The sequence below is a fragment of the Bufo gargarizans genome, unplaced genomic scaffold (assembly GCF_014858855.1).
Source record: "Bufo gargarizans isolate SCDJY-AF-19 unplaced genomic scaffold, ASM1485885v1 original_scaffold_1350_pilon, whole genome shotgun sequence".
Classification (NCBI taxonomy): Eukaryota; Metazoa; Chordata; class Amphibia; order Anura; family Bufonidae; genus Bufo; species Bufo gargarizans.
The window spans coordinates 367959-388048 of NW_025334321.1; the positions used below are offsets into that span (position 1 = coordinate 367959).

The following is a 20090-nucleotide window of genomic DNA, read 5'->3' on the forward strand; positions in this document are numbered from 1 at the left end:
ACCTACCCTGAGATCATCTATTAAGATCCTGAGTCTCTGTCCCCTGATAATTATGATGCAAATATGATATATGCATGTCGGGAATAGAGTAGGGAAATATAGGGCTCGAGTTAGGGACAGGTTCCGGACTGGGTCGCCCTTTTAAGGACGAGTGCCCTGTGGTGAGGCTGCTCTGAAACATTAGGCTAGGGCCACCACAGGGGCTCATTTAGGGGCAAATAGGTGCAGTCAACCACCCCGACAACGCATGATTACTATAGCCCATGTAAGCAAGTATCCGTTTCTAATTGGACCTGGGCTGCCAAATCAAGGGACCTGTCGCCAGAGTGGTAGGACCACGGTTTATTTATATGAGTGCCGCCGTGCACTATGTGTTCCTATTGACTACAATAATTTGTTTCACATCTATATGTATCTTGGTTTATCTAAGGGTAATCTATTTTAGATAATTAATTAATTAATTAAAAGTTATATTTTAATAACTACAATTGATCACTCCTATAATACTGATCCTCATACATTGGTGATCCACATTTGAGCATTAGACATCTATCTACTCCGCTGCTAACTTTGTTAGAACCTCTATTCTCCGCCACCGAAAAATTAGCCGGCAGGTGACTTAAACCTCCCACACGCTGTGGGTCCTTTTTCAACTTAGCTTTGTAATGGTATTTACAATTAAAGATATCAAGATGATTCTTCTGAGGCACAGGTTTCCCCACATATTCACAATATTTCAGAAAAAAGTCCATAATCAAATTAACTTCAGTAAAAGGATTATAAATATGTATTACAATGGAAATTTCATGAAATTTCATGAAGACCAAACAACAGTGTTATCTTCACTCCCATTAATTCAGAATCTTCTGAAATGTTTCTGAACCATTCATATGCCTACAAACAAAGGTTCTCATTAAGAAAAGTTACATTGTACACACCTGTTTTAGGTAAGTTTGGACATTATAAATTAGATGTCTCCGAGTTCCAGCCTTCTTTTCCATGAGCTCAATCATAAAACATTCCAAACAAATGGTGTGCAGGATTCCAGCCATTTTTAGGAACTGTCAGCCAAAGGCACAAAAAATAAATTAATAAGTGTCTCCCTTAAGAAAGGAAACCAGATCACCTCAAACCTCGCACCCTCTGACCACATGCAGGCATGCCTTGATCGTAATCAGAAGATCAAGATGAAGGCACCCAAGACTCATCTGAATGATAGCCAGTAAACCTCAAACTTGCTTGATTTAAGTTGGACAGTTGGGGGGACCTGTGCATCTAGATCATTATCATTAGGGTGACAAAAATTTTCATTTTTTAGGATGCCAGCTAACTCTTCTCTCACTGCTTAGTAGGAGGGCTGCATAAAAAAATTTCAGTTTTCTAATTGTCCTAATATTATATTCAATAACCTTTGTATACTGTTTTGTCATGCAAAATCATTTGCATAAACTTGAATATGGGAAAGACATGCAAATAGTGTTTCAGTTGCAAAACAAGACAGATTCTGCTAATTTGCATGTGTTTCCCATATTCAAGTTTATGCAAATGAGTTTACATGAGAAAACAGTATAGAAAGGTTATTGAATATAATATTAGGACAATTAGAAAACTGAATTATAATTTTTTTTGCAGCCCTCCTAAGCAGTGAAAGAAGATTTAGCTGGGATCCCCCCAAAAAAACATAAATAAATAGGTTTTTGCCACCCTAATGATAATGATCTAGGTGCACAGGCTTACTGGCTCTCAGTCAGATGAGAGCTGGATTTAAATGTCTCATAGTGCACAAGGCTGCCATTGTAAGGTATGCTGACTGTACCTGTCTTATGGATAGGTTATTGGCATACAGGCTTTGTGTAATTGTCTGTTTATTATAGGTAATGAAATTGTGTTTGCAATATGTGCATATTACATTACAGATTTTTGCTATTATAATTCTTGAATTTGTGAACTAATGGCGATTCAAATATTGCCTATGCCGCTCATCACTACCCTTCAACAATTATTATTGGCACACAGTGCTCTAAAAATAAATAACTGCGCCCAGCGGGACACTAATAGTATAAACAATGTCCCCAAGAATAGTTCTGCTAAGCTGATACTATGCCAGGTTTCCCCCCACAGTAACAGTGCTCCCCAAAATCCCACCAATAGAAATAATTCTCTGCCAGAGCACACTTAGTAGTAATAATGCTCCCATAGTGCACATACTAGTAATCATGCTCCCCATAGTAAAGCTCACCATAATGCCCTGTTATAGTAATAATTCTCCTTATATTATGACAGTACAAGAAATACCCCCACTTAGTGCCCACAGTTGAGCTAATGTCCCCATAATGTCTGCCAGTATAAAATACCCTATATAGTGCCCCAGTAAATGCCCCCATAGTGCTCCTCTCTCTCTTCCACATAGTGCCCCCATAGTGCGACAGTATAAAATACCCCATCTTAGTGCCCACTGCACATGCCCCTATAGTGCTTATCTCCCCCATAATGTGCCAGTAAAAATGCTCCTTCTTAGTACCCCCCCCTTAATGTGCCAGTAAAAAATCCCCTTTCTTAGTGCTACCAGATACTCCCATAATGCGACAGTAAAAAATTCCTCTTCTTAGTGCCACCAGATGACCCCATAGTTATCTCTCCCCCATAGTGCCCCCATAATGTGCAAGTAAAAAATTCCCCTTCATAGTGCCACTAGATGTCCCTATAGTGATTTTCTGTCTAATAGTGCCCCTTATAATGTGCCAGTAAAAAATGCCTCTTTTGAGCCACCAAATGCCCCCAAATAATGCCTCTATAGTGCTACCAGATGCCCCATAGTGTCGCGCTCCCGTATAGTGCCTCCCATAATGTGCCAGTAAAAAATGCCCCCTTAGTGCAACCAAATGCCATAGTGCTCCCCATAATATGCCAATAAAAAATGCCCCGTTAGAGTGCCCAGATGCCCCCAAATAATGCCCCTATAATGCCACCAGATGACCCTTAATGCCCCCCAAAAATAGGTCAGTAAGAAATGCCTCCAATAGTGCCACCCCAAAATGGGCCAGCAACTAGTGCCTGCAGCCTATCAAAAGAACAGGGAAGGGAGACGCCTCTCCCACCCCTGACCCGCCGCAGCAAAGCCATCTTTATTGCTGTCCTAAGGACTGCGATACAGATGAATATGGAGATGAGTGCTTCCACAATGGAAACGCTCATCTCCTACATGTCCCCCCACCGCCGCCTGCAATTAGAAACAGGGCCGCGCCGCCTGTGGCGATCATAAAAAAATAAAAATAAATTTGTATGGTTCTAGGGGGGGCCCAGACCCATTTCTGTTGCACTGGTGCAAAGGCCTAACACTCTCTTTGCCTGCAGAAGCACCCTGTCCTTACACTAGGTAGAGCAGAATGGCGGCGCACCATGTGATCTAGCATTTATTCATACATGGTCACATGGTGCGCCGACCAATCACAGCCATGCCAATACTAGGAATGAATGTGATGGCTTCCAAGTGCCCACAGCTTAAACGCTTGTTGATTGGCTGCACTGCAGCCTTTCAACAAGTTTTATTAAAAGTACAAATAACGAACCTGGACATAGACTTTGACGCCAAAATCCGTGTTCGGGTTCGGTGCATGGACACCAAAATGTCCGGCACATAGAGAATGGAAGAGTCACAGAAAAGCATAGAAGTGGACATCCTTTGGCCAAATGCCAAACTGATGTCCGCTTCTTTGTGAACAATGCCCTGTGGAACTGGATTATGAATGCCACACAACTTTAGGCACATTTAATGGAGGTGAGAAGCACCCAAGTGTCACGTCAGACCATTTGCAACCGTTTAGATCAGCGTGGTCTGCATGCTAGATGACCTGCAAAGGTAACTGACCACATCACCAGGCATAGGCGTCATCACCTTCCTTGGAAATTTGACTCACGATGAGCATAAATGATGTCCACCAACGTATAGACTGGGAAACTGAAACTTGTATATCTCATAAGGGAAACAGGTTCTTGGCAATAACCAAAGACAATTACCTCTCTCAACTGGTTCAGGACCCGACTAGAGGGACGGCCATACTGGACTTAGTATTAACCAATAGGACTGACAGAACAACAGACGTGCAGGTTGGTGGACACCTGGGAAATAGTGACCATAAAGTAATAACCTTCCAATTATCATTCAAAAGAGCGTATCTACAGGGAGGAACAAAAATACCAAACTTTAGCCAACTAAGAGAGACCATAGGCCTAACTAACTGGGACAAAGTCTTCAAAAATAAAAATACAGCCACAGAATGGGATATCTTTAAAAACATCCTAAAATCTCATTGTGAGAGGTACATACCGTATGGGGATAAAAGGTTAAGAAACAAAAAGAAACCAATGTGGATAAATAGAACTGCAAAGAAAGCAATAAATGACAAAAAGAAAGCATATAAATCACTAAAACAGGAGGGTAGCAAGGAAGCACTGAAAAACTATAAGGAAAAAAATAGAACATGTAAAAAACAAATAGAGACCGAGAGATTAATTGCCAAAGAGAGTAGAATTAACCCTAAAATGTTCTTCAATTATATAAATGTTAAAAAGTATAAATCTGAAGGTGTCGGCCCTCTAAAGAGTAATGAGGGGGGAGTCGCAGAGAGCGACGAGGAGAAAGAAAAGCTGTTAAGTATTTTTTTCTCCAATGTATTCACTGAGGAAAATAAACTGTAAGATGACATGCAGAATGTAAAAATTAATTCCCTATTAAAAGTGTCCTGTCTGACACAGGAAGAAGTAAATCATCGGCCGGTAAGTTTAACATCTGTTGTGGGTAAACTGAAGGTTTTCTGAGAGATGCTATCTTAGAGCATCTCAACGGAAATAAGCAAATAACTCCATATCAGCATGGCTTTGTGAGGGATCGGTCATGCTAAACTAATTTAATCAGTTTCTATGAGGAGGTAGTTCTAGACTTGAGAGCGGCGAATCAATGGATGTTGTATATCTGGACTTCTCCAAAGCATTTGACACTGTACCACATAGATGGTTAATATATAAAATGAGAATGCTCGGACTGGAAGAAAATGTCTGTATGTGGGTAAGTAACTGGCTCAATGATAGAAAACAGAGGGTGGGTATTAACGGTACACACTCAGATTGGGTCACTGTCACTAGTAGGGTACCTCAGGGGTCAGTATTGGGCCCTATTCTCTTCAATATATTTATTAATGATCTTGTAGAAGGCTTGCATAGTAAAGTATACATTTTCGCAGATGACACTAAACTGTGTAAAGTAATTTATACTGAAGAGGACAGTATACTACTACAGAGGGATCGGAATAGATTGGAGGCTTGGGCAGATAAGTAGCAGATGAGGTTTAACATTGACAAATGTAAAGTTATGCACATGGGAAGGAATAATGCAAGTCACCCGTACATACTAAATTATAAAACCTGGTAACACTGACATGGAAAAGGATCTAGGAATTTTAATAAACAGCAAACTAAGCTGCAAAAACCAGTGTCAGGCAGCTGCTGCCAAGGCCAATAAGATAATGGGTTGCATCAGAAGGGGCATAGATGCCCGTGATAAGAACATAGTCCTACCACAAATCGCTAGTCAAACCACACATGGAGTACTGTGTACAGTTCTGGGCTCCTGTAAGCAAGGCAGACATAGCAGAGCTAGAGAAGGTCCAGAGGAGGGCAACTAAAGTAATAACTGGAATGGGGCAACTACAGTACCCTGAAAGATTATCAAAATTAGGGTTATTCACTTTAGAAAAAAGACGACTGAGGGGAGATCTAATTAATATGTATAAATATTTCAGGGGTCAGTACAGAGATCTATCCCATCATCTATTTATCCAAAGGACTGTGACTGTGACGAGGGGACATCCTCTGCGTCAGAAGGAAAGAAGGTTTGTACACAAACATAGAAAAGGATTCTTTACGGTAAGAGCAGTGAGACTATGGAACTCTCTGCCTGAGGAGGTGGTGATGGTGAGCAGGGCCGTCTTTAATATTGATTGGACCCTGGGCAAAAATTTACTTGGGCCCCTTGGATCCCGCCTTCCCACACCTTAGCAGGCAATCACGCCCTCCACCACAACACACACAAAATATCCACACATCTGGTAGAGTACAGTGAATGACTGTAAATACTTCCAGTTCTGAAGAATCCAGCAGCTCAGGATCAGTGCTCTGGGCAGCTGGGCTCAGGCTGGAAGTGGGCACCGCTCTGCAGGAAGGAGACCGGGGCTCGGCCACCCAAGCGTTACAGTGCACCCCAGCACCCCACAGTATGCATGTATAGCACCCTATAGTATATAGCAACCCACAGTATGCAGTATAGCACCCTATAGTATACAGCACCATACAGTATGCAGTATAGCACCCCACACTATACAGTACAGCAGCCCACAGTATACAGCACCCCACAGTGTACAACAGTATACAGTAGAGCAGTATAGCACCTCACCGTATACAGCACCCCAAACTATACACGATACAGCCCCCCACACTATACAGTACAGCAGTATAGCACTCCACACTATACATCACCCACAGTATACAGCCCCCACAGTATACAGTACAGCAGTATAGCACCCCACAATATACAGCACCCACAGTATACAGTATACAGGCCCCCACACTATACAGCCCCCCCCACACTATACAACCCCCCCAGTATACAGGCCCCACACAGTATACAGGCACCACACAGTATACATGCCCCACACAGTATACAGCCCTACACTATACAGGCCCCCCCACACTGTACAGGCCCCCCACACTATACAGGCCCCCCCACACTATACAGGCCCCCCACACTATACAGGCCCCCCACAGTATACAGCCCCCCCAGTATACAGGCCCCACATAGTATACAGGTCCCCCACACTATACAGGCCCCCCACACTATACAGGCCCCACACAGTATACAGGCCCCCACACTATACAGGCCCCCCCACACTATACAGGCCTCCCACAATATACAGCCCCCCCAGTATACAGGCCCCACACAGTATACAGGCCTCACACAGTATACAGGCCCCACACAGTATACAGGCCTCACACAGTATACAGGCCTCACACAGTATACAGGCCCCCCCACACAGTATACAGGCCCCACACAGTATACAGCACCCCACTATACAGTAGTTTACAGTATATTAGCATAACAGCCCCGAGTGTCACCTTTTTCTGATATAATCTTCACAAAAAAAAGCTCCACAGTTAAGGCAAACTTCACCTGCAACACTCCTGCTAGGACCTGTGATGACCTCATAGCCATGTGACCAGTAATATTGCTAGGGTACTGGTCACATGGTGATGATGTCATTAAGGTCCTAGATCACATTCACAGCTCTAACACAGTACGATGCCGGGACACTGACAGCATGACACTCGGGCAGTGGGTAGCAGGGCTCAAGAGGCAGCTGCCTTGGGCCCCCCAGGAGCAACTGGGCCCGGGGCAGCTGCCCCTTTTGCCCCTTGGTAAAGACGGCCCTGATGGTGAGTACAATAAAGGAATTCAAGAGGGGCTTGGATGTATTTCTGGGGCGTGATAATATTACAGGCTATAGCTACTAGAGAGGGGTCGTTGATCCAGGGAGTTATTCTGATTGCCTGATTGGAATCGGGAAGGAATTTTTTATTCCCCTAAAGTGGGGAAATTCTTTTTGGGGCTTCCTCTGGATCAACTTCCAGGTTAACAGGCCGAACTGGATGGACAAATGTCTTTTTTTGGCCTTATGTACTATGTTACTATGTTGTTGGAGACATGAAGGAGAGAGCTATGCATCAGCCACTGTTGTCACCAGATGAGCTTTTGGTGGTGTTACAGTATGGGCAGGTGTGTCTAGTCAATACAGAACTGCCTTTCACTTTGTGAATGGTACAGTGACAAGCCCATAGTACTTGAATAACATAATTAATCCAGTCATTGTGCCTCTGCATGAACAACACAGGCTTATTTCATCTTCATGGACGAAAATGCGCAGTTCATTGAGGTCGCATCATTAGGGCTACTGGACACTGGAGTACCTCAAATGGAGTTGCTTGCACTTTCTCCCCACCTGAATCCTATTGAAAACCTATGAGATCAGCTGAGTCTCCATGTAGAGGCTCATAATCAGGTGATTTTCCTATTTCATGACGTAAAGTCATGATTTTATTAAAGACACGGAGGCGAGTATTGCTATTCTCCTTCTTTACTCTGACCAATAGCAGCAAAGAACAAATAAAAATATTGAAACATGTCATCAGCCCCTCCCCATAGTCTCTCTATAACAGGCCACACCGCCTGCAAATCCTCCTCTTTCTTTGTAAATCCGAACCGAACAGTCCAACCGAACCGCCAACCAGGAACCGGAACAGCCTGGGAACAAAAGCGCCATCCATCCGGAAGCGAACAGGAACACCAGGAACGACCTTGAAGAAACTTCTGAAGCTGTCCACGTCACATGACCGGCTGGAACCGAACTGCCGACCCTCCGAACCAGGACGTAGAACAAAGGACACCACGGAACTGACCGATCTCAACCTGAAAAAAGGCGAAAACAGAGCCATGATAGAAGCAAATTGGTGCATGGTATGCACAGACAAATGGTTGCGACAAACCTACTCGGGAAAAAACTCATAGAGTTAAATCAATATGCAAATGACACACAATCAAATCATTCCAACTTGAAAACTCGCATAGGGAGGGAAAACATAGGGCGGGCAATACTCGCCTCCGTGTCTTTAATAAAATCATGACTTTACGTCATGAAATAGGAAAATCACCTGATTTTATTACAAGACCCGGAGGCTCATATTGCAAGTTCAAAGTTAAGACAAATTCTCAATAATTGACGAAAAAACGTGAGGACCTGGACGGAAGTAAAATTCCCTGAACGTGGACACGCTGGACCAGTCCGCCAGTTTCAAAATGTCCTCCAGTCTGGCGCCAGAAACCGCCAAAGAGGTAGCAGACGCCCCCCTAGCAGAATGCGCCGAAAAAACAGAAGTATCCACGCCCGCAAGCTCCATGATCCACTTCATCCACCTAGCCAGCGTGGGAGTGGTCACTGGGGCAAAAGGACGAATGGCCGAAAGGAAAAGATGCGGGAACTCACGTGACCGATGCGGAGAAGTGCGAGCCTCATACTCCCTGAGGCAGGCCACTGGGCAAAGTGAAGGTGAAGCCGGGAAAGCAGGATAAACCACCGAACGGATGTGGGTCTTAGTCCTCCTCGAGATGTCAAAAGAGACCCCCTCCGGGGTGTACGAGCGTGCATCATAGTCCAAAGCCCGGACGTCTGAAACCCGCTTGCAGGAGATCAGGCAAAAGAGAGTGACGAGCTTCGCCGACAGCTGCCGAAGGGAAAGGTCCGTATTCTGAGGCCAAGAAGACAAAAAAAGAAAGGACACAAAACACATCCCACGTGGCAGAAAATCTAGGTCTAGGAGGACGAGACATCCGAGAACCGCGCAGGAGGCGACACACTAAAGGATGTTGTCCCGCAGGGGTACCATCAAAACCTTGGTGAGAGGCAGAAATAGCCGATCTGAACAGGCTGATTGTGCGGTAAGCCTTGCCCTGGTCAAACAAAGAAGAAAGGAAATGCAAGATCTCCGTCACAGGTGCCGATACGGGATCCAAGTCCCTAGCCACGCACCAGCGAGCCCAAGATCCCCAGGCCGATCTGTAAGATCTTCTGGTGCCAGGGGCCCACGCATTTTCCAAGAGGACTCTAGCTGTTCCCGAAACTCCTGGGACCTCCCAGGGTCCCCTGAAATCCGACATGCCAGTAGGCGCAGGGATCCGTCTAGGAGAAGAGGATGTGGTTGGTGATTCGGACCTCGGAGGAGAGACTGAGACGTCGGGAGCAGGTACGGGATCTCTATCATCATCTCCAGAAGGTGCGGAAACCACGACTGGGAGTTCCAAAAAGGGACCAGCAGCACCAGATCCGCCGAATAACGTCGCGCCTGAATCAGGGTCCTCGGGATCAGCTGAAATGGAGGAAACGCGTAAAGCAGATCTCTGGACCAATCCTGCAGAAATGCGTCCACCGCTTCGGCTTCCGGGTCCGGGCGCCAACTGTAAAAACGTCGTAGCTGCGAGTTGAGACGGGAAGCAAACAGGTCGATGCAGCAAGGACCCCAAATTGACATTAAGGAACGGAACACCGCGGGATCCAACTGCCAGCCCCTGGAATCGGAAAGATACCGAGAGCTCCAATCCGCATGAATGTTCTGGACGCCAGGGAGATATTCCGCCAAAACAACCAACTCCTTGTCTAGACAGTAGTCCCAGAAATCCTTCGCCAGACGAGACAAGATGGTGGAGCGGGTTCCGCCCATGCCATTGATGTACCGCACCGCTGACACGTTGTCCATGCGAAGTTGGATGCAGGATCTGGCCGTGCCTTTCGTGAAACTCTTGATTGCAAATGATCCAGCCAACAGTTCCAGCGCATTGATGTGGAATCCCGCCTCGGCCTCTGACCAACCGCCTCCGGTCGTGATCCCCTCGCAGTGAGCTCCCCAGCCCGACAGGCTGGCATCCGAATCTACCACGAAATCCGGACGATGGCCGAAGATCGCCTTGCCGTTCCACGCACGCAGATTTTGGATCCACCAGGATAGTTCCTCCTTGGTCTCCTCGTCCAGCGAGATCCAATCCGCATAGGAAGCCCCCGCCCGAAGGTGGGAGATCTTCAGGCGCTGTAGAGCCCGGTAGTGAAGCGGGGCTGGGAAAAGCGCCTGGATAGACGAGGCCAGCAGCCCTATGATCCGGGCTAGATGGCGTAGAGGGATCTGGGAAGACGACCGAGCTTTGCACAACTCCTTCCGTATGGACCGAACCTTGGCCGGAGGTAGGCTGAGCGTCCCTGCCGTGGCATCCACCAGAAACCCCAAGAACTCCATAACGTGAGACGGGGTGAGGCAAGACTTCTCCTGATTGAGGAGGAAACCCAGATCTGACAGAAGATCCATGGTCCAGTGAAGATGATCCAGTAACACTATCCGATTCTGGGCCATGATCAGAATGTCGTCCAGATATATGATGAGACGAACTCCACGACTGCGCAGCCACGCCTTAGCCGGACGCATCAGCTTGGTGAAACACCAGGGAGCTGAAGAGAGGCCGAACGGGAGGCACGTGAATCGCCAAATCCTGTCCTGCCAAGAGAAACAGAGAAGGTTCCTGGACGCGTCCTCTACTGGGACAGTAAGATAAGCGTCCTTCAAGTCCAGCTTGACCATCCAATCGCCCATCTGAAGGAGGTCCCGAAGGAGATGGATGCCCTCCATCTTGAAATGGCGGTATCTGACGAACGCGTTGAGGGCGCGTAAATTGATAACAGGCCGAAGTTGGCCCCCTTTTTTGCCACTAGAAAAATATTGCTGATTATCAGGCCAGGGGACATCGGAGCCGGTTCTATGGCTCCTTTGCGGACCAGGTCCGACAGTTCTGAGTCGACCAGCATGCGGTTCTCCGCTGAGAGTATCGCCGGGTGCGGGAGTGGGAGGGATAGTGGAGAGGACGTCAGCTCGATATGGAAACCCCTGACCGTGGACAGGACCCAACGGTCCGAGGTGATGTGGGACCAAGCTGGGGAAAAAAGACGTAGTCTGCCCCCTACACAAGCCTTTAAAGAATTGAAATGAGTTGGTAGACTCACCGTAGGGACGTCTAGAAGACGGATTTCCTCGATATCCTCTTGGACGCCAGGAGCTTCCTCGTGAAGGGAAGAACGAAGACTGGTCTCGTCTGTGCTCCTGGAATGAAGACCTCTGGGAGTAGGAGCCTCGGCCCGAACCACGGGACTGAAATTGGGCACGGCCGGACAGGCGGCCCCTGAAGCTGCCGGCCCTGGTAGAGACCCTACCGTGAAAAACTCGCTTCATGGAGGACTGGGCCTTGTCTAAGGCCGTGAAAGCCCCCACAAACCTCCCGAGGTCCTTAATGAACGGTTCTCCAAATAAAAGGCCCTGGGCCTCCTTTCCAGCCTCCGTCAGAGCTAGGTTTGACAGCTTTGGCTCAATTTTGAAGAGGATGGCCTTTCGCCTCTCTATAGCCAAGGACGTATTCACCTTCCCTGTTATGCAAATGGCCCTCTGTACCCATTCGCGCAATTCCAGCGGGTCAACTTGCTTGTCCTCAGCTTTAGCTGTCTCTGCCAGGTCGAAAAGCTTAGCTAGCGGGCCAAATATGTCCAGGAGTTTATCCTGGCAGGATCGTAGCGCCGACTCCAGACCCCTACGCGGGTTCCAACCAGATTTGGCGAGGAACTGCGTCATTTTGGGGTCGACCGCTGGAGTCTCGCACACCCTGTTAGGGATGACGGGTCTGGGGCACTCCGCCCTCAGCTTATTGCGAGCCTCTTTGGAAAGAGGACATCGCACTCTAGCCTCCAAATATTTGGAGACGTGCTCCAATGGTAACCACTCAGCCGAGCGGGGGTGGTGGAGCGAATCTGGGTCGAACAAAGGTTCTCCAGAGGGATCCGTCAAAGGTGCAGGCATACCGGCTGCAGCAGACAATAGGGAGCTACACCCAGGTAGGGGGTTGTCCTCCATGACCCCTGATGGGTCCTCCTCTGCCTCCTCAAAGGCGTCATCTAAAGCCTCCTCCTCGGATCCGATATCAGAGTCGGAATCCATCTCCTGCAGTGCTCTAGCACTTTTCCAGTTGCGCGTGCGTTCTGCCCGACGCGTACGGGCTCTCTTGCGCGGACCAGGCGCGCCAACATTGGTGGGAACATCATCACCTTTCTGAATTCTTTTTCTGGAGGCAGACGGCCCTGGCCCGGTGGGTGAGGACACCATGACGGGCTGCGGGGACTGAGAGGCAGTCGGATGGGCAGCTAGGGCCTGAGCGATAGTCTGGGAAATGACCGAGGTCATTGAACCCATGGCTGCAGCAATGGCGCTGGACAGCGACGCTTGAAAATCAATGGGCTGATCCCCAGGGATCGGGATATGGCCATCCTCCCCCGAAGGGGTTAATTCCACCAGAGGGACGTCCTCTGCTGCAGGGCCCTGGCCAGTATGCACATTCTTAGGCATGATGGCCTGTGCAAGTGTGTACTGATAATGGTACTGCTTAGTATAATATAATAGGCGATCTAGCCAGTTATGGTATGAGGAAAGACAGGGTTAAAAAACCCAGTCTCAACCACACAGGAAGAAAAACGCTGACAATGGCCGCCCACTAGAACAAGCGGCAGCCACAGGAGCGTCTGGGGAGAAGGAAACTGGATGGGGATTTGCCCCAGGCCAGTAACAAGAGAAACGCTGCGAAAAGAAAAACCTAACCGGACACCCAGGGACGGACCGAGGCAGCCGAGCTCCAGGCCGAGAAGACGCACAAAGCGGAAGCGGAAGTGCCCGAGATCTCGCAAGATCTCGGGCGCGCCTGCCGGGAGGGAAGAGAGCGCAGCCGCGGCCGCACTGAGGTAAGCGGCGGCGGGAAAAGAGCCGCCCGATTAGGAGGGGGGAACAGAAGAGGGCACAGTGAGGGAGAAACCAGAGGGAGAAACAAGATGTCCGTCCTGGGAACCGAACCACCAATAGGGGACCCCAAAAGAGACCATAAGATAGGGGAAAAAGTATAAATTTAACAGGCACAGTAAAAATATCACCTATATGCACCCCCAAATAGCCCCACAAGGGGGAAAAAAATCAAGACAAATTTCCCAAAGCATATAAAATCATCAGTAAGTCATAATGAGAAAACAGTAACAAAGCACTACTTATCTCTGCGGTCAGCAGCAAAGAAAGAGGAGGATTTGCAGGCGGTGTGGCCTGTTATAGAGAGACTATGGGGAGGGGCTGATGACATGTTTCAATATTTTTATTTTTTCTTTGCTGCTATTGGTCAGAGTATAGAAGGAGAATAGCAATATGAGCCTCCGGGTCTTGTAATAAAATCTCTGTACTCTAGAACCTCAATGCCCGTCCAGAAGAGTGCAATGCCATTCCTCAGCAAACAATAAGTCAACTTGAACTTGAATGTGTACAGGGAATTCTGCTCGGTGTCACATTACAGTCTACTCTCTGTTATACAATTAAAACAAATTTATTTTGGCGCATCTACTGTATTCACCACTGCCATCCTATGCACCACAATTATTAAGAGGCACACACCTTTGGATAATGGTGGCGCATCTCTGCAGGTATGTGTTTGAGAACTTCAATATACGCATGCAAGGGAGCATACTTAGACTTCAGTTATAATTAGTGATGAGCGGCAGGGGTCATATTCGAATTCGCGATATTTCGCGAATATTTTTTAGAAATGCGAAAATTCTCGATTTTTTTTACTTGAAAAATTGGCAAGGTAATGATTGTGTAATATGCAAATTTTCATAATTCGAATTTTCGGGTTCGAATTTTTATAGCAAATTTTTCAACTTACAACTATTAGACAAAGAAGATTATAGCACTATATTAGCTAAATTGCTCTATATTCGATTTTTTTTTCGAATATTCGCTATATTGCTATAACAGTTTTTTCAAATATTCGTAATATTCTAAAACAAGAATATATAGCAATATAGCGAATATTCGAAAAAAACGAATATAGAGCAATTTAGCTAATATAGCGCTATAATCTTTTTTTTATAGTTGTAATTTTTTTCCAATCTGAACGTTTGAGAAAAAAATTACAACTATTAGACAAAGAAGATTATAGCACTATATTAGCTAAATTGCTCTATATTAGTTTTTTTTTTCAAAATTCGCTATATTGCTATAACTTAGTTTTTTCGAATATTCGTAATAATCTAAAACAAGAATATATAGCAATACAGCGAATATTCGAAAAAACGAATATAGAGCAAAATTCGCAATCACTACTACTCCTAAAGTCAAGTATATTGCAGCCTTCTTATTGGCCCACAAGCTAGAAGCAGGGAGGGATCATGTGTACTGATTACAAAAAAAAAAATTGAATAAAAAAAAAAGGGAAAAAAACATTTTGAATATTCAAAATTACGAATATATAATACTATATTCGAAATATTCGCGAATTTTCGAAGTACCTATATTCGCGATAAAATTTTTAAATTTTGAAATTCGAATATTCGTGATCAACACTAGTTATAATCTACTTCAGTTTCCTGGCATAGATCAAAATAAATATGCTGAGTGACCTTCTAGATGCCTAGACCCACAGGGCCCAGTATCCACCCCGCTTATTGTAACTGATCGCCTGCCAACCCGACTGGGTGCCTCCACCAATTGATGCTTCCTAGTGCTCACCGAGTACCTCCAAGCACTTCACCACACACCATCAGCACTGTAGTCCCCACTTCCAGCGTTACAGCTTGGCTGGGGTCTCATTGTCCTCCACTCTCCCCCCTGGCCCCAAGACCAGGATTCATCTTCCAGTGGGTAGAACCGTGTTGTAATCCCAGGGGAGTATAATACCTATGGCAATCCCCAGAGTAAATAAAGCTGTTACCCCCACATATGAGATGAGACTCTATTTTGAGGGTGAAACAAATAAAGAACTCTTTATTGAAGACCAACTCAGAATATATACAGTTCAAGAAGTCTAACAACATAACTCAATCAAACATGAACAGCATGCAAACAGACATCCCCTCCCCAGTGTCTTAAAGAAAGAAGAGTGTATCATAGGATGAGCTACTCCTCTATACCGGAGTCGGTTACTCCTAGAGTCAGCTATCTTAATCCCATTACTAACACAATAGAACAAAGGGACAAATAAACTAACACATGCATTGGGAGTCTCAGTGCAGAGTTATCCCTTTTTGTGTTGCAGGATTCACACCCTGCACCTTTAATGGGCAATAGGAAAGATGTGGCCTGTAACTTCACTCATAAATCTGGGTTAATAGTTCCTTGTAACCCCAAGAGGTCTGAGTGGGTCTCCATAGTTCTGGGTCCATAGTTCATAGGAAGGAGGCTAACCCTCAGGCTTCTCCAGCAGCTCCAGTGATGCTTCAGTCCGTCACACTTATGACAACGAAAAAAATTAACAGAGTAGCAAAGCCAGCATGAAGCACAGAACACTCAAAAACCTCACATGAATTACAAACAGCTCCAGTCCCATGCAGTAACAAAACCTAAATAGCATCAGGAGAAGTTCCACCCTCCACACACGTTTCTTGTTCCTTGCTTTATGCTGGCTTTTATACCCTCTGTTTTTTACTTCTTTACCCAGGCATGTACTTTTTGATACACATTATAGGCATTTACCGGTATTCTAAACTCTGCCTACCAAAATTCCCTCTAAGTTTTTTTCTCTCTGTTTAGATACAGAAAATATACAGGAAATATATTTTATTGGAATTTGATTTAATACTAATACTAATAAAGATACATATTTTCAGGGAGATTGCTAGGGTCTCAAAAGATCCGTGGCTCAAGCCCCAATCCATATGGCCCAAAGTCACCCCCTTGCGCACTCTAGCACTAACAACATTTACAAATAAAATTGATGGAACTCAGAGCAAAATGTCTTCAAATATATTATCTATGTTTATTATGTTTTTTTTTTTTTTTAACTCTCACCGAAAACTCCTCAGCGTGCTTGCAGTGCTCCTTCCAATAAGCCTAAAACACCACTCTGATGTCGGCTGTATCACAACCAAAATATCCTTCTCCTTTCAATGTAACTTGTCCTCTTCAGATGCACAGCATCTTCAGGCCTATGTTCACACTAGTAGTGTTCCAAAAAATACCTGAATGAGCAATGGCAATTGGTAGGATCCAGATACACTTTTAAATCTTCATTTATTTTTATACTCACAAGATTAAAACTTGTATAAAACAATCTGTGTAGTTCACCTAGCAAATTTTGAACGGATATAAAACCGCAGCATGCTATGGTATTATCTCCATCGTGAAAATGCAAAAAGACTGAACTGAAGACATCCTGATCGGATTCCTCTCCATTCAGAATGCATTAGGATAAAACTGATCAGTTCTTTTCCGGTATAGAGCCCCTAGGACGGATCTCAATGCCGGAAAAGAATAACACTAGTGTGAAGGTACCCTAAATGGTAGGTGCCCTCTGTCCCATCTAGGCCTAAAAGTATGTAATGATAATACCAATACCCAAAATTTCTGATGCGTTTCCATCAACATAGAACAATGGTTACTGATTAACCATTGTTCTATGTTGGGAAAACGCATTGAGATTTAGGGTATTGGTATTATCATTACATGTGAGGGCATATAGGGGTACTTTGAGCCCTTGGTATGGGGACAGAGGGTACCTACCATTAAGGTGTTCCTCTGGGCTGAGCCTGAAAATATGGATTAGTCAGGGATAGATTCCCCCGATACCTGCACCCTGGTCAATTATTATTTCCCCTGCCCCCTCTTTAATTTGCGCATCTATCAGCAGCAATATTTTGGGGTATTTAACATCAGCTCTGTGTGGGCTTTTTTTATATTAATAATCTATTAAAAGTTATGCTTTAATGGTATGCTTTCTATGAATTAATTATTGGAATAATTGTTTTAACATCTTAAACTGAGCCTTGAATGTGAAAGTTTACGAAAAAGGTAAAGTTAATTAGCACATTATTGATCCTAAATTGCCTGAGAGAATGGCACTGAGGTTCAGATGCTCTCATAATAGCATCAGCCACAAATGCTCAAATGATAGCAATAACCCAAAAATAACCCATATACCAGTGACAGCCACAGACACCCCATAACAGTAACATTTGACAGATGCTTCCATAACATAGATAACCCACATATGAGCCCACAGATGACCCTCATAAGAGTGACAACCACAGATATAAATCCTTCTCATGAGCATATTTTTAGTTAAACGTACTTATTATCCTTTTTCACATTTTTACAATTTCAAATTTCCCAACAAAAAAGTTTAATAGTTGATGTTTATGGTATTTTTCCATTTCTTTTAGCCCTACTGTTTGCTAGAGGGGCTATTGCTGGAGAAAGAATATTTGTTACAAGTGGGAAACAGCTAACATATAATGAGTCAAAAGCAATATGCCTGAAAGCTGGTGGTCAGTTAGCCACACCAAGAAATTCAGAAGAGAATAATGCTATTTTAAATATTGCACAGAATTACAACATGTTTCCATTCCTGGGAATCACTGACATTCAAACAGAAGGTACTTTTCGATACTCAGATGGAAAATCAATTACTTATTCAAATTGGAATATTAGAGAACCTAATCAAGCAGGAGAAGAAGACTGTGTTGAAATGCAACTAAATGGGAAGTGGAATGACAAACAGTGTCAGGAAAAGAGACTGAATGTATGTGAATTTTAACAGCAACATGAATGTTGGGATAATAGAAATTCTGTAATCATTCTTTTTCTTTAATTGAGCAAATAATTTACCTATTAAAAGTGCATTTAGTCCAATACCATTAATATGACATAGTAAAGAGCAATAAACATTTGGTTAAGTGTGATGATGATATAAACTGGTTGATGACATAAGCATGATTTTCATGACTTAGCAGACCGAAGGCATTGTGACAAGTATATGGTATGTGATCAAGAGTGGAAAATTGGCTGCAATACATGGTCAAAATTGTGCTCTAACTGAAAAGATTAGAGATTCTTCTGATCTCTGACAGTTTATCCACTGTACAGTATATCACAATCAATGCTGATAGCCTGGTTATCCTGAGGCCTGAGATTTTGCCTAGTGGATTCATTTGTGAGGTTCTAGACTGAATCAGTTTATTTCTGAAAATAGTTAGTGTGAATGTGCAACGGGCCACCCCATGGGGCCCTAAAGGAAAATGCCCCATGTACCCAGGTGCAAGAATGGTCGAGTGGTATGGGGTGGCCTAAATGTCCCTTTATATGTGTAATGGTGCTTCTACCTGGATACCGCTGGACCCCAGGCATTGGCCCCTAAGCAGACAAATAGGGGGGAATAATTTAGGAATTTGAAGAAATAATTGAGTCCAGACCTTGTGATGAAGTTGAATAGCATCTTTACTTTGATAAACGGTTCTCCAAAACAGATTTCAGGCTTTATATTGGTTCCAGCAGGCTTTAGCATTAAACTCTGGCAGGCAAACTCAACTCTGCTACATGTGTTGTTCTCTGGCTCTGATATGCTGACAGGCTGGCTGTATAACTCAGCTTATTCTTTATGCTGCAACTTCTCTCTATGTCGTCTGTCTCTTAATTAGGCCAGGGAAATCTATTCCTGGCTCCTGAGGCTCCAAACTGTGGCCTCCATATCCAGCAGAGCTGAAGGTGCTCTGGCTGGCTTGGCTTGGCCTGGGCACATCCAGCAGAGATGTGTCCAGCACTTACTTCCTTCCCCTTGCAGGGGGGAAACTAGACTGCTCCTAGAAACTAGTCCCCACCCTTCCTGCATAAAGTGGGACTTGCCCACTCCTCCACAGAGGGTGGTGTTAGAATGGAATGGAAAGCTCCATTCTACCTAACTGTAGCTCTGCCATATTTGTTGCCACCTTCTGGTGAACCAGGCACATTACACTTGAACATAGCAGTTACATAGAAAAAGGAATGCACAGTGTTTGGACCTGGAATAAATACACATGATGACATGAGGTTAACCAGTATAGACAGTAGTGAGGTGCAGAAGCGGTAATGCCACTCTGGGGCATTACAAATGGGGCCCTTGTTAGAAAGGAACAGGGAACTAAAGAGTGAGACCTCAGAGTAAAAGGGCTATAGAGGAAAAGGCCTGGGATAGAGCAACACCAACTTTGTTTTCAGTAGATGGTGAATTGAGAGTGGTGGCCTGTGTGAAATAACTTGGTCCGGTGCATGGCTCCTGTGGAGTGAACACAAACCTAAAATGATGGTAATACAATTGTTCAGTTATATTTTGTTAATTTATGCAACATTAACAGCTTCTCCAGGATTTAACAAATGATGATCTATCGCTAGGAGAGGTCATCAATATCAGTTCACCAGGGGTCTCACACCTGGCACCTCCATAGTTCCATAGGTCAGCTTTGCAATGGACAGAACTGGTTACTGCAGCACTGCTTCATTCACGTGTCATCTTCTGTGTTGCATTAAAGGGTTTCTACCATCAGATTTTGCCATATGTAGCTGACTGACACTAGCGATGTGTTAGTGTCAGCAGTACATGACATTCTTCTTTGTTCACTTCT

General features: G+C 44.9%; 1 protein-coding gene across 4 annotated transcripts in view; it reads left to right on the forward strand.

Moving 5' to 3' along the window:
- LOC122923203 (pulmonary surfactant-associated protein D-like) overlaps positions 1-18395 on the forward strand; it is a 170494-nt gene extending 152099 nt beyond the window's left edge. For all 4 annotated transcript variants that reach the window (XM_044273944.1, XM_044273941.1, XM_044273942.1 and 1 more), the window contains one exon: positions 17877-18395. In XM_044273944.1, the coding sequence (XP_044129879.1) occupies positions 17877-18250 (374 nt within the window). In that variant the 3' untranslated portion in view covers positions 18251-18395. The remainder of the gene's footprint in view (positions 1-17876) is intronic.
- The last annotated feature ends 1695 nt before the right edge of the window (positions 18396-20090 follow it).